Source organism: Arvicola amphibius, chromosome 2 (assembly GCF_903992535.2).
Source record: "Arvicola amphibius chromosome 2, mArvAmp1.2, whole genome shotgun sequence".
Classification (NCBI taxonomy): Eukaryota; Metazoa; Chordata; class Mammalia; order Rodentia; family Cricetidae; genus Arvicola; species Arvicola amphibius.
In genome coordinates, this window is record NC_052048.2 from 64,104,217 (window position 1) to 64,115,907 (window position 11,691).

Genomic DNA, 11,691 nt, shown 5'->3' on the forward strand with positions numbered 1-11,691 from the left:
TCTTTCCATGTTTTTGGAGCTACTCGTGGAAAACCTGATCTCACTGCATGAGGAGAGCAGGAGACTTGGGGGAGCAAGTCCTAAACCTCCCCGACACAGGGCAATCTGGAGAGGCCCACGGTTGCATATGAAGCTGATCTAGACTATAAGCTTCAACAAGTTCCTTGGTTTGGACAGTGGCCTGAGTGGAATGACTAGGGAGCAGATGTGGATGGCTGAGTCATCAGAGGAGCCTAGGGAGGCTGGCCAGAGGGAGCTGGACCTCAAGAGGGAACTGTGGGGTTTGTTGTGGGCAGTGAAAGGCAGAGCATTGTACGGGAGGCCCAGAATGGGGGGCCACAGTCCCAGGTGATAAATTACTTGGGATTGGAACCACTCCATGTGGCTAAGGGACTTCAGGAAGATGAATGGGCCTGTGACAAGGCCAGTTGGCAGGATGACAGTCACCCACAAATCCCTTGGAATGAAATGACAGGCTGAACAGTAGCCCTGGATCTTCCTGAATGTCACAAATGATTGTATGAGGGAAACCTGGACAACGGTGTCCAGCAGGACTCTCAGAGCTGGGGAAATGCAACTAGGGACTCCAGACAGCTCGGGTGGTAGAGACGAAAGACAGGGAATCCTGATGGAGGCACATTCTATTCACCAGTGTGCTGGAGACTTGTGTGAAGGGAAGATCAGGCCTGTGGTACCTATGTTTCTTGAGCCCCCAGTTCTTGCCATGCATGATGGGTGCAGCCTAAGTTGCAAGAAGTGGTAGGAGTGAAATTGCTCTCCAACCACACTGCCTCTTTCTGGATCCACAAAAACACTCCACACATGGCCTGCAGAGACTCACACGGTCCATAGACTGAAGTTAGCCAGTGTCAGTGGTGACTACACAAGCTAGTCAGGCCATGTAAGCTACCCAGCTGTATCACTGCCACCACGGCCCTTCTGTAGGAAGCTATTTCAAAGGAAATAGAGCACTTCCTTGCCTTAGTTCTTTATCTACAGCAAACAGAGAGGAATGCAATGAAAATGACAAAGGAATTCTATGATTTATCCACTGCAATATCAGGGCTGTTTTTTTTTTTTCCACAGCACAGTGAGCTGGAGGCTGACGGACACACAGAGGAAGAAGGTCACAGCTCATGTTCGGGAGCAGAAGGGAATGAGTAGGTGAAAGAAATTACAGAGAGATCCAGGACCCACAGGAGTGTGTCCATGAAAAATTCACGTGTCTTCTGGAAGCCCATGCTGTAGTAAAGGGTCACAGCACCTTGCTGGATGGCACCTGTCTCAAGGACAACGTCACTGTAGCCCTGGTCCCGTGCAAACTGGAGGACAGCTCTGACCAATGCTTTCGCTATCCCCTGTCCACGATGCTGTGAGGACACAGACAGGCGAAAGAGCTGCAGCTGCTTCCTTCCTAATGGGGGATCCTGGACTGGCAGACCACCCACGATGCCCACCACCATTCCCTCAGATTCAGCCACCCAGAAGCAGGAACCACAAGCACTCAGGTAGAACTTGGGGATGTCAGCCATGTCTGTGTGCAAACTGTTGGACACATACTTGTTCCAGGCATGACTGACAAGGAACCAAAAGAACAGAAGCATGAAGAAGATGCACAGAAGAGCCAGGAGCCAGGAGCCAGACAGCAGGACTATGGCAAGAGGCACCCCAACTAAGACCAGGAGGGTTCGGGGCAGTGTCAGCAGGTGGCGGAAGGAGGCAGGGATGTGCTCCTTCAAGCCCCTGGAGAACAAATCCACGACTTTTTCATAGTCTCTCTCCTGGAACTGGCGGATATGAAAAGAAGCCATTGGAGAACTTCGTCTGAAATCTCAGCATCCACAAGACATATCCAGGTCTGCTTGCACTGCTTCCTTACAGCCCTACAGGAGCAAGAGAGAGCCACATGAGTTTCCCAAATCTCCACTCACCACCCAGATCCCAGCCTCCAGACTCACAGGTGCACATTGCCCCTGCCACCGAGGAGGAAGCAGAACACCAACACTGGGAGGCAGCGTTGTTCTCCAGAACATTGCACCCCTGACCCTTCCAGTGCCAAGTCACGTGAACCTAGGCATGCAACTTCCGAGGCTGTGTAATTCACCTATAAATCAATGTAAAGCAACACCTGCTGTCTAGGGTAATTTTGAGGACAGCAAGCTTGATACAGCACAGGCAATTGCCGTCCCCTTTCCACTTCTCCAATCTTCACTACATTGAGATGGTTCCCCACAGAAGGAAGATGGGGTGTTCTCAGCTGTGCTTCCTCTTCAGGATTTATGATTTCAGAATCCCATGCTTCCCATGGCAGGTGTCAGCAAGCATTCTCCTAGTTAGAAATATCTGATCCACAAAATAGCAAAGGTCAAGCCCCAAAGATCGTGATGCTTGAACACCCAAGAAGGATATGGGGCTTAGAGTGAGAGACACCAACTTTGTTTCTCTGTCCTCTTAGCTGCTGCCACATCAGAGTGTCCAGGATGATATCCAGAACCTGCCAGGGTCTGTTCCACTCTGGGAAACAGAGCTGGGCTGGTGCCCTATTGGCAGGCTCTTGGATAATCATAAACCAGAGGTCCAAGAGCTGGAATGGGACAGAGGAAAGAGCCTGGTCCCTTCACTTTGATTCCCCACAGGTTTAGCACAGAGAAGCAAGCCCTGGGATGGTCCTTACCCTTGTGGAAGTCTGCTATCTCTCTTCCTGATTTCTTCATGTTATACCAACTCTCACCCAGGATACTTGATCTTATCTCAAGCCCAAGACACTGCTGTTAGGAGAACCATGGGACAGTGTAACTACCCATGGACTCAGTTGGGTAGAAGTCTCATTGGCTGGCACCGGTATGTCTGATAATCATAAACCCGGGGTGAAGAAGCTGGGTTATGACAAGGCAGGAGCCAAAGTCCAGCTAATTTTGTGATTCCCACAGAATTAATCTGGAAGGAAAGGGGGAATCTAGGATGACTCAGGCTTCCTCACCTCATGGTAAGCTGCCACCTATCTCCTTGTCCCTTTCAGCCTATAACCTTTGTCCTGTCTCACTTGTCCTCACTGATGCCACCTTGGTCTCTACATGTTCCTCCTAGGACTGAACCACTCATTTTGACCTCACTTGTCACAAGCACGAATCCAGGTCTAAGGGCTCAGGAACAAGAGGCTCTTTACTGAGTGTTCTCCTCCAAGCTCTGCCTGCTCCTTGACAAAGGGTCTGGGTGGTCCTCACTGACTTCTGCCCCTTTCTTACCAACAGGCTCTCACTCAACCATCCATCTTTTTAGATCCAGCAGGGTGGGATGCTGAGGGACAATGATCTTGTTCCCTGTAAAGATTTGTCACCTGTATTGGTTTAATAAAATGCTGATAGGCCATCAGCCAGGCAGGAATTATAGGTGGGGTGACAAGAATAGGAGAATTCTGGGAAGAGGAAAGACTTAGTCTGCAGTTGTCACCCAGACCAAGAGGAAGCGAGATGAGCATGCCTCACTGATGAAAGGTACCAAGCCCATGGTTAACACAGACAGGAATTATGGGTTAATATAAGATGTAAGAGTTAGTTAATGAGAAAGTCTGAGCTACTAAGCCAGCCAGTTTATAATTAATGTAGGCCTCTGTGTGTTTCTTTGGGACTGAAGGGCTGTGGGACTGCACGGGACAGAATCTTATCTCAACAGTGGTAGACCTGGATGAAGGATATTTGCATGAACTGAACTCTAGGGATTGCTCCCAGGTGAAGCATTGCACACCATCCCCACCCCTGCTGGCACACAGCAGTTTCAAATGTAGACTCTATAGAGGTGGTATACAAGTAATGATTTCAGATATTTTTTGTGAGAGTTAAAAATTCCAACAACTGGGGGCTTTTCTCATTCAAACCATCACATTTGGTGAATTTTTGTTTTGTCTTAAAAGAAATATTAAGGCTCATATGGAAAAAAACAACCAGAAAACGAGGTCAGGCTGAAGGACAGGAGCTTGTGTGCTTTCCCTGCCCTCTGTGTCTCTATGTGTGCTGTGCTCACTGGGGTTTCTCAAAACCCAGTAGTCTAACTCCCCGGCGACTTGAATGTGTGTTGGACTATGGGCTTTTCTGCTGTTCTGAGTGCAGGGTGAACCTTCTTCCACCAATGCTCTCCTGACACAAAGCTGTAGCCTCCTAGTTTCCCTCTGATTCAGCTTTCCAGGGTCAGTGATGTTTAGCTGCTCAGTTCAAGTTCACTTGTATTTTCTGAGGACAGGAAGTGTGGATCTGCCATTAAGAGCCAGTTCCTTGTCATCTTAAAAAGGTTCAGTCCCAGGGACACCAGGTTGATGGAGATTCAAGCCATTGCAATCTCAGGTAGCTGGTACTCCAAAGATATTGATGGCTTCTAGTAACGGGATTACTAGTGACTCTCAGAGATGTTTATGGTGGCAAGAGCATACATACTCCACATGGATGGAGCTCCTCAGGGAGGACAAGGACAAAAGCATCCCAATGAAGGAGGGGTGGGACCACCAAGGCTCCAAGAGACCTACCATCATAATTCAAGATTGTTCGTACCTGAAACAGAATATAGACCACTACTTGTGTAATAACCTAAGCACCCCAAGAGCTAAAGTATCCCTAGGAACTCAGAAAACCTACATAGAGATGTAGATGTAAGATATACTGGAACCCCAAAAGAACGAGAGAATACAATGCATTAAAGGGTACAAACACCCTGATAGGGATGAAGGGCCTCTGTGTATGCAGGAGTGAGGGGCTGAGTCATGGTGGGTGTTGTGCATTGCCTACTCTAAGCACCACAGTACTGTTCGAGAGCCAGGCAAGAACCTGGAGACTGAAACACACACGCACACAGAGACACGGGTAACACCAAGAATGCACTATTATTGTGTTCCAAGGCAGCTTATATAGGGTCTCCTTGACTAATGTCCATGCCTTAACTCTCAGCTGCAAGCCCACCAGAAACCACTCCCCTGCCATCAGGAACTCCTGAGGGTCTCATGCTCAGAGCAGCTGCAAAACAAGTTGTTTGCTCAGAGCAGCTGCAAGCATAGGAAAACAAGTTGTTCACTCTGGCAGGCAGGGGGTCACAGGAAATTCAGGGTCTGGGGGTCCACAGTCCCCAACAGGTGGGCTGTAGCTACCATAAGGGTGTGGAGAAGACCCTAGAAGCTTACAGTGGAGACACCATGAGGGTGTGGAGAAGACCCAAGAGGCTTACAGTGGATACAGAGACTGTATAAAGTAGGTGAGGAGGGCTGGAGAGATGGCCCAGTGGTTAAGATGCTGGCTCCTTCGGCCTCCTGGGGGCTTTATTCACACAGCACACAGGCACACATACATGGCACACAGGCACACATACAGGCAAAACACCCACACGCATAAAATAATATATTTCTTTGTAAAGTAAATTTTCAAGGATGATGAGGCTCCAGAGTTTGTGTTTTGAGGGTTCTGTTCCCTTCCTATCCTGTTCAGCTGATTATGGGATGGACAGTTAATAGAATTCTAATTTTATCTCGACTTCCACAGTTACCTTCCTGGTGGATTATGATGCTCAGACAGGTCCTGGAGATAACAGAGGCCTCTGTCTCTCCTTCTGGCCTGCACTAAGCATCCCACCCATGAGCCCTCGTATCCCTTCCTCACTCTGACCGTGCGACCACCCTGCTCCAAGTTCAAACTGACATCAGTGTCCACAGTAAGAAGCGGTGGGAAGGTCTAGACTAGGAGGGCCCTCCCTCTCACACGGTGTTCGAATGACAAGCAGAGACCGAGTCTCCAAACACAAGTCTAGAGCAGTGGGGACTCACAGAGCGTTGCAATGGTGTGTGTGTGTGTGTGTGTGTGTGTGTGTGTGTGTGTGTGTTATGGGGTGTTAGAATGACAAGCAGAGAGTGTGTCTCCAAACACAAGTCTAGAGCAGTGGGGACTCACAGAGCATTGCAATGGTGTGTGTGTGTGTGTGTGTGTGTGTGTGTGTTATGGAACACACTGCCTGCTTTCCAAAGGCTGCTGGAAATTGAGGAGGAGGACTACATAGCATTCTTACATAACCTTTCTTGGCAACAAAGGTAGAAATTAAAATGGATCAAGGATCAGCATCCAGACCAGTACCACACCCACAGTGTACTGGGCAGAGGCAGTATCAGATTAAGGTGATGTTTTGGCAAGATGTGGCTCTAGTTGGGTCTCTGCTGCATATTACTAGCTTGGGGACACATATCTCTTCTATGCAACCAACCAGCTTTCTTTGCTGAAGCATCATCTGGTGAGGAATTGACTGAAGTGAGTCTGGGAAGATTGGGACAACTCACACAGAGGTTCTGGGGTTTACCAGCCTGTCTGTGTCTTTGGAGTTCAGTGGAGTAGAGGACATTCACAGTAGTGTGGGCTATGGCTTTAGTGCCTGTCCTGCCTTAGTCCCTTCAGTCTGGCTCTTGGTCTCAGTTCCTAGAGTGGAAGCTTCCAGACAAACTCCATCCAGGACTGGGACAGCATCCATCTGGAAGAAGCTAGCTGGACTGGCTTCCCTGCCTTGTGGGAGCTGATAAATTCTTTCTGGTCTTTGTTTCTAATGCTCTGAAGTTGAAGTCAAGTGTGCATTGGGGAGAACAGAAGTCCCACATAACCAGCCCTGGGGAGTTTGGAACATCCAAGCATAGCAGAGAGAGTACAAAGGTCTTGTACTTTCTTACTGCTGAGAGCAGCCTCACCTGCCCCCCCCCCCACTCTGCTGAGTGCTGAAGTCCACAGTTCATGTCTTCAGGTTGTCATGGACTCACCCAACCCTAGCCAGATTCCACATCTCCAGTGAAATTTTGAGGTTCATTTTCTGTGTCAATCTTTGAGATCTGTGATACTAAAAAAGGCTAAATCCTTTTGATCTTTTACTGATTTTGACCCCCAAATAGTTTTTTTTCTTCTTGGAATTGTGGAACAACCGTGTGTTTGAGCCGCTAAGGAGACTTGTATTCTGAGCATGTGCCCTTCTGAAAATCTTATTTGATTTCCTGCTTTATAGTTTGATGGTAGGACCTAAGTGGCCCATGACTCAGGCTCCACACAGCCAAAGGGAGTGCTGAGGGTGGAGCTTTGAGTTGGAGGAGATATTACACTGGAACCCATCAGGGGTCAGATCCTAGTTCCACCTCTGGGGAATATCTTCAGTTCTTGGTCTCCTTTCCCACACTTGGGGAAGCGGCACCCCACTCCCACCCCTCCTCTGGGTTCTCTTTCCCAATCCCCAAGAAAACTGCACACACGGGTTTGGTCTCTTTGATTTTTTTTAAGTCTTATTGCGACTTTAGACCTATTTAAATGCCCTTATTTCTTGGTGAAATCTATTTAACATAAAATTAACCTTTTACATTGTGAAAATTTGTAGCGTTTGGCTACTGACAACGTTTTGGTGGCAGAATATTTCTCAAATGCTAAATGTTCCCAGGACAGGTCTCAGCCTGTGTTCTGGCAGCTGTGGCTCACTGGTTCCTGTGTCTGTAAACCTGGGATAACCTGGGCTACCCCCAAGCTCTCGGCATGGGCGGGTCAGGATCTACAGGTTTTGTCTCAGCTCTCCAGGCACAATTCCTACTTACCACAGTCCGAGGTACCACGGAACCTTCCTGCTGCTCTTAGCCCACCGTGTGATTCAACAACAGTCTCCCAGTGCTTGCAGGGTGCCAGAGCTGCGCAGCACAGGCTCCTTCTGTCTGCTCTTCAGCTGGCCATACTGGACTATAATTTGGTACCAGACCTCTTCGAGGAGGCGCCACCCCTACAACAACCCGGAAACTGATCTCATGTTTCCAGAAAAACTCGAATCATGTTACTTGCCTTGGGCACTGAAGATACTTTGGATCCACTTCTGGGCTGAATAGACTTTAGTGGGGAAAGAGGCTTTCAGGAACACAGGGCTAAATCTCCGTGATCGCCACGATGCAAGTATGTATCTGGATTCAAGAGCTGACAATTCTCCTTTGGCCTTGAAGAGTTGGTGCACCAGAGAGGCAGTCTGCACACTCGCCCCGCTCTCGGGACTATGAAGCTCGTTCCTTGGCCTCTGAAGTTCCCAGAGAACTTCACTGAGGATGAAGGGAAGGTCACTTAGTCCCAATCATCTCCCAGGAATCTGCGAAGCTGGTCCACCCTTGGACTTTAAGGCTCAGCAGCAGGGACGCTGCCATAGTCAGGGTCTCCTCCCAGGAGGGTCTTGCAGGTCTCCTGGTATATATATAGTGAGTTCTAGGCTAGTCTGGAGTACAAAGTGAGATCCTATCTCCAGAACTTCCTTTCAGGCCAAAGATGCCTGGGATATGGGGAGTCGCCTGCAGTAAAAAGTACTTAACTCATGGTGGCGCTCTTCCCAAAGAAGACGCTCTTCCTGCTCCTGCTCTGGGACGCTGGCGTGGGAAGAACTGTTTGTTTCCTTTTGCATTTTTCTCGGAAAATGCCTTTAATGCTACTTTTATTCCCAGACGAAGAATAGGCTTTAAGATTAAAATAGAGAAGTTACAAGGAAAAAATCAAGTTACTGATAGTCCAGCAGGCCAGTAGTGACTCCACCTTCACAGCTCCCTGTAGAGAATTGGGTAGGTGTTGTGCTGGGACCAACAAGGAGTAGCTTAGAATCGCAGATGAGCCTGCAGGAAGAAGGTTGCTAGGAAAGTGTGATGTGGATGATGAAGGAGTTGAACCTTATTATAGACAAAGACCAGCTAGCAAGTGAATGTGGCATTATGGTTTTGGAGACCACCGCAAAAGCAATATAAACAGCAAAAAGGTGTCCCTTACTTGAGCTGAAATTATCCTTCCAAAGCCTTTTGTAAAAGAATCCCAGAGTGAACACGTAGACAGAGCTGTGGACAGGGTGTGTCTAGGTGTGTTATAGCCGAGTTCTTATCCACATCAGACCTGTAACAGTCATTCAGCTCTGTTCTGCAGGTTGTGTAGGAATAGTTTCAGGGACTAGGAGATGGCTCCGTGGATAAAGTGTTTGCCATGCAAAGTGTAAAGGCGGGAGTTTGGATGCCTAGAACCCACGTAAAAGCCGAGCAAGCGTGCTGACTGACTAAAATGGGGCCAGCCAGTATGGCCAAATTGGTAGGTTCCAAGTTCAATCAGGCACTCTGCCTTGATACATAAAGGTTAAAAAGATTGAGAAGGCACATGTCAACTTCAAGCCTCACACGCATGCACACACGTGCACCTGTGGCAAGCACCTGCATACACATGCCAGGTGAGCATGATAGCTCACCTGTAATCCCAGTGAGTGACAGAGATAGGCTCCCCAGATTGAGCTAGCTAGTTGTACTCCCCAAACCAGCAAACTCCAGGCTCAAGTGACAGAGTCCGCCTCAACACACAAGACAGTGTTATGGAATAATCTTTTTGTACACTGTGAAGAAGTGACACCCTGATTGGAAGGAGGCAACCCAGTGGGAGGAAAAGGGTCCCAATAAACAGTCAGGGATACCCCACTCCCCCTGTTAGGAGTCCCACAGGAACACCAAGCAACACAACCATAATAAACACAGAAGGTTGAGCTCAGGCCCACACAGGCTCCCTGATTGTTGCTTCAGTCTCCACAAGCCCCTACAAGCCCTGCTTAGTTGATTCTGTGGGTCACGTTCTTGTGGTGTCCTTGACCCCTCTGGCTCCTACAATCCTTCCTCCCCCTCTTCCGAGGGATTCCCCAAGTTCCATCTAATGTTTGGCTGTGGGTCTGCATCTGTTTCCATCCGTTGCTGGAAGAAGGCTCTCTGATGATGACAGGGCTAGGCTCCAGTCTATGAGCATAGCAGGGTATCTGAAGAACACTTTCAATGCTGCTTTTAGAAATACTTGGCCTACTTGACTGGGTGTGGTGCTGCACACCTTTAGGTGAATCTGTGTTTGAGGTCAGCCTGGTCTACACAGTGAGTTCCTGGATATCCAGGCTACACAGAGAAACCCAGTCTTAGGCCTCGAACCCACAGAGATCCACCTGCCTCTGCCTCCCGAGTGCTGAGTTTAAAGGCGTGTGCCCTTACCATGGCCCAGCACCACGGATTTTTAAAAAGGCCCACACAGGCTTCCCGTGCACAGTTGGAACCTCTGACTCTTTCTAATCCGTCCCCCATCTTTCTAGTTCAGTTTTTTTGCTTCCTTTAGGACTTGGGTATTTTGCTAAGCTGCTAGCATGCCAAGAGGAAACCTTTAACGAAACAATTGTGAATAGCACAGTTCATTCCAAGCAGTGGTTGAGTTTAGAACAGCAGCTTCCCTTGAAAAGATTTCTGCATCATGACTTGCATTTTAATGACCTCTTGTTTTACAAAAACAACAACCAGGGGCCCCTCTGCTGTGAAATCTGTGAGTTTTTCAGATAGTACTCTAAAGACAATTTTGTAAGCCTCCCTGTTCGTTCTTGGTTTATTTTTCCTCTCATTAGACGTTATTATGGTTGACTAGTCAAAAGTAAACAATTTTCAAGTACGACATAATAATAAAGAAGTGCTGCTAGGGTTTTGGAAAGTTTTCTTTTTAATTTTCTACCTTCTTCAATTCTTACTCAATTCAAGGACTTAAGATTCGAGAGCTAAACACTTGGATTTCTGCCTAGCACACATTTTTTTGCTATTTGCTTAATTGCTATAATCAGCATTGTACATAGAAAGAACATGGCTACCTTCTGTTAAATATGCACTTGGTAAATATCAAAAAAATAAAAAGGAAAAATTGAACCAGCGTGCCTCTGTGGGTGGGAAAGGACAGTCCCAGTAGCCATATGGTTGATGGTTGAATATCCCAGTGTGAGAGGTGAGGTATCTCCCTACAGCTGCAGGTCAGGAGCTCTGTGAGTCTCCATAAAATACGGGCCATTGCCATTGCATTTGGTTGCATGTCAGAACTAGATAGTGAAGATTTTGTTCGTTTCTTGTGATAAGACATAGGAAAACGTGGCTGAGTTGGAAACTCCTTTCCTACCAGTTAACATTTCCAGTGTCAGAAAAGGGCTGCTCAAGGCTCTGGGGGAGAATTGCTTCAGTCTTGGTACCAGCACGTGCCAGGGTAGTTGGTTCTGCTGGTAATCATAGTGGTATAGCTATGGGCACAACTAACTGCTTTCTTGTTGAATGCAAAGCCAACTTCACAGAGGAGAACCTGGGTTTGGTACTATAGTGAGCAAATCCCACGGCTTTGGAGGGGAGTCTGTTTCTAGCGTGTCTAATTGATGTACATGTCTATCAAATTGCCTTCCAAGCATGTGTATCCATACCCAAAGAGGGCTGCTTCTGTGAGTCCTGATGGAGGACTCTCATTGGTTAATAAAGAAACTGCCTTGGCTTTTTGATAGGGCAGGATTTAGATAGGTGGAGTAGACAGAACAGAATGCTGGGAAGAAGGGAAGTTAGGCAGATGCGATGAAGCTCCGGCCCAAGGTGGACGTACGCTAGCATCTTCCCAGTAAGCAACCACCTCGTGGTGCTACATAGATTATTAGATATGGGTTAAAGCAAGATATGTGAGAATTAGCTAATAAGAGACCGAAACTAATGGGCCAGGCAATGTTTAAATGAATACAGTTTGTGTGTTGTTATTTCGGGGCATAAGCTAGCCAGGCGGCCGGGATCTGGGTGGCAGGAACGCAGCCTGTCTGCCCACCATCTCACTATAGAGTCCCTGTTGTGGAGAGGAGTTTCTTCTCTTTCAGTGGACAGAG

The 11,691-nt window shown here is 47.9% G+C and overlaps 1 protein-coding gene and 1 long non-coding RNA gene across 5 annotated transcripts; one reads left to right on the plus strand and one right to left on the minus strand.

The window, feature by feature from the left end:
- Positions 1-1,024: 1,024 nt before the first annotated feature.
- On the minus strand, positions 1,025-2,827 carry LOC119806382 (N-acetyltransferase 8-like). Of its 4 annotated transcripts, XM_038318083.2 has the most exons (3): positions 2,435-2,508; positions 1,959-2,343; positions 1,025-1,883 (listed from the first exon to the last, which is right to left on the minus strand). In XM_038318083.2, exon 3 carries the CDS (start codon positions 1,809-1,811, stop codon positions 1,128-1,130), a length of 684 nt encoding a protein of 227 aa, XP_038174011.1. In that variant the 5' UTR covers positions 1,812-1,883; positions 1,959-2,343; positions 2,435-2,508; the 3' UTR covers positions 1,025-1,127. The 4 variants fall into 4 exon arrangements, with proteins under 4 accessions (XP_038174011.1, XP_038174010.1, XP_038174014.1 ...); XM_038318082.2 differs by lacking the exons at positions 1,959-2,343; positions 2,435-2,508 and adding an exon at positions 2,675-2,827; XM_038318086.2 differs by lacking the exon at positions 1,959-2,343 and having other exon boundaries at positions 2,435-2,520.
- Positions 2,828-2,928: 101 nt separating this feature from the next.
- LOC119806385 lies at positions 2,929-10,711 on the plus strand. Its single transcript, XR_005284209.1, has 2 exons — positions 2,929-2,986; positions 7,435-10,711. It is a non-coding gene; the product is annotated as an uncharacterized LOC119806385 (long non-coding RNA).
- Positions 10,712-11,691: the final 980 nt, after the last annotated feature.

Coding starts and splice junctions, on each gene's coding strand:
- LOC119806382 (XM_038318082.2), bottom strand. CDS start 1,811: ATGGCTTCTTTTCATATCCGCCAGTTCCAGGAGAGAGACTATGAAAAA.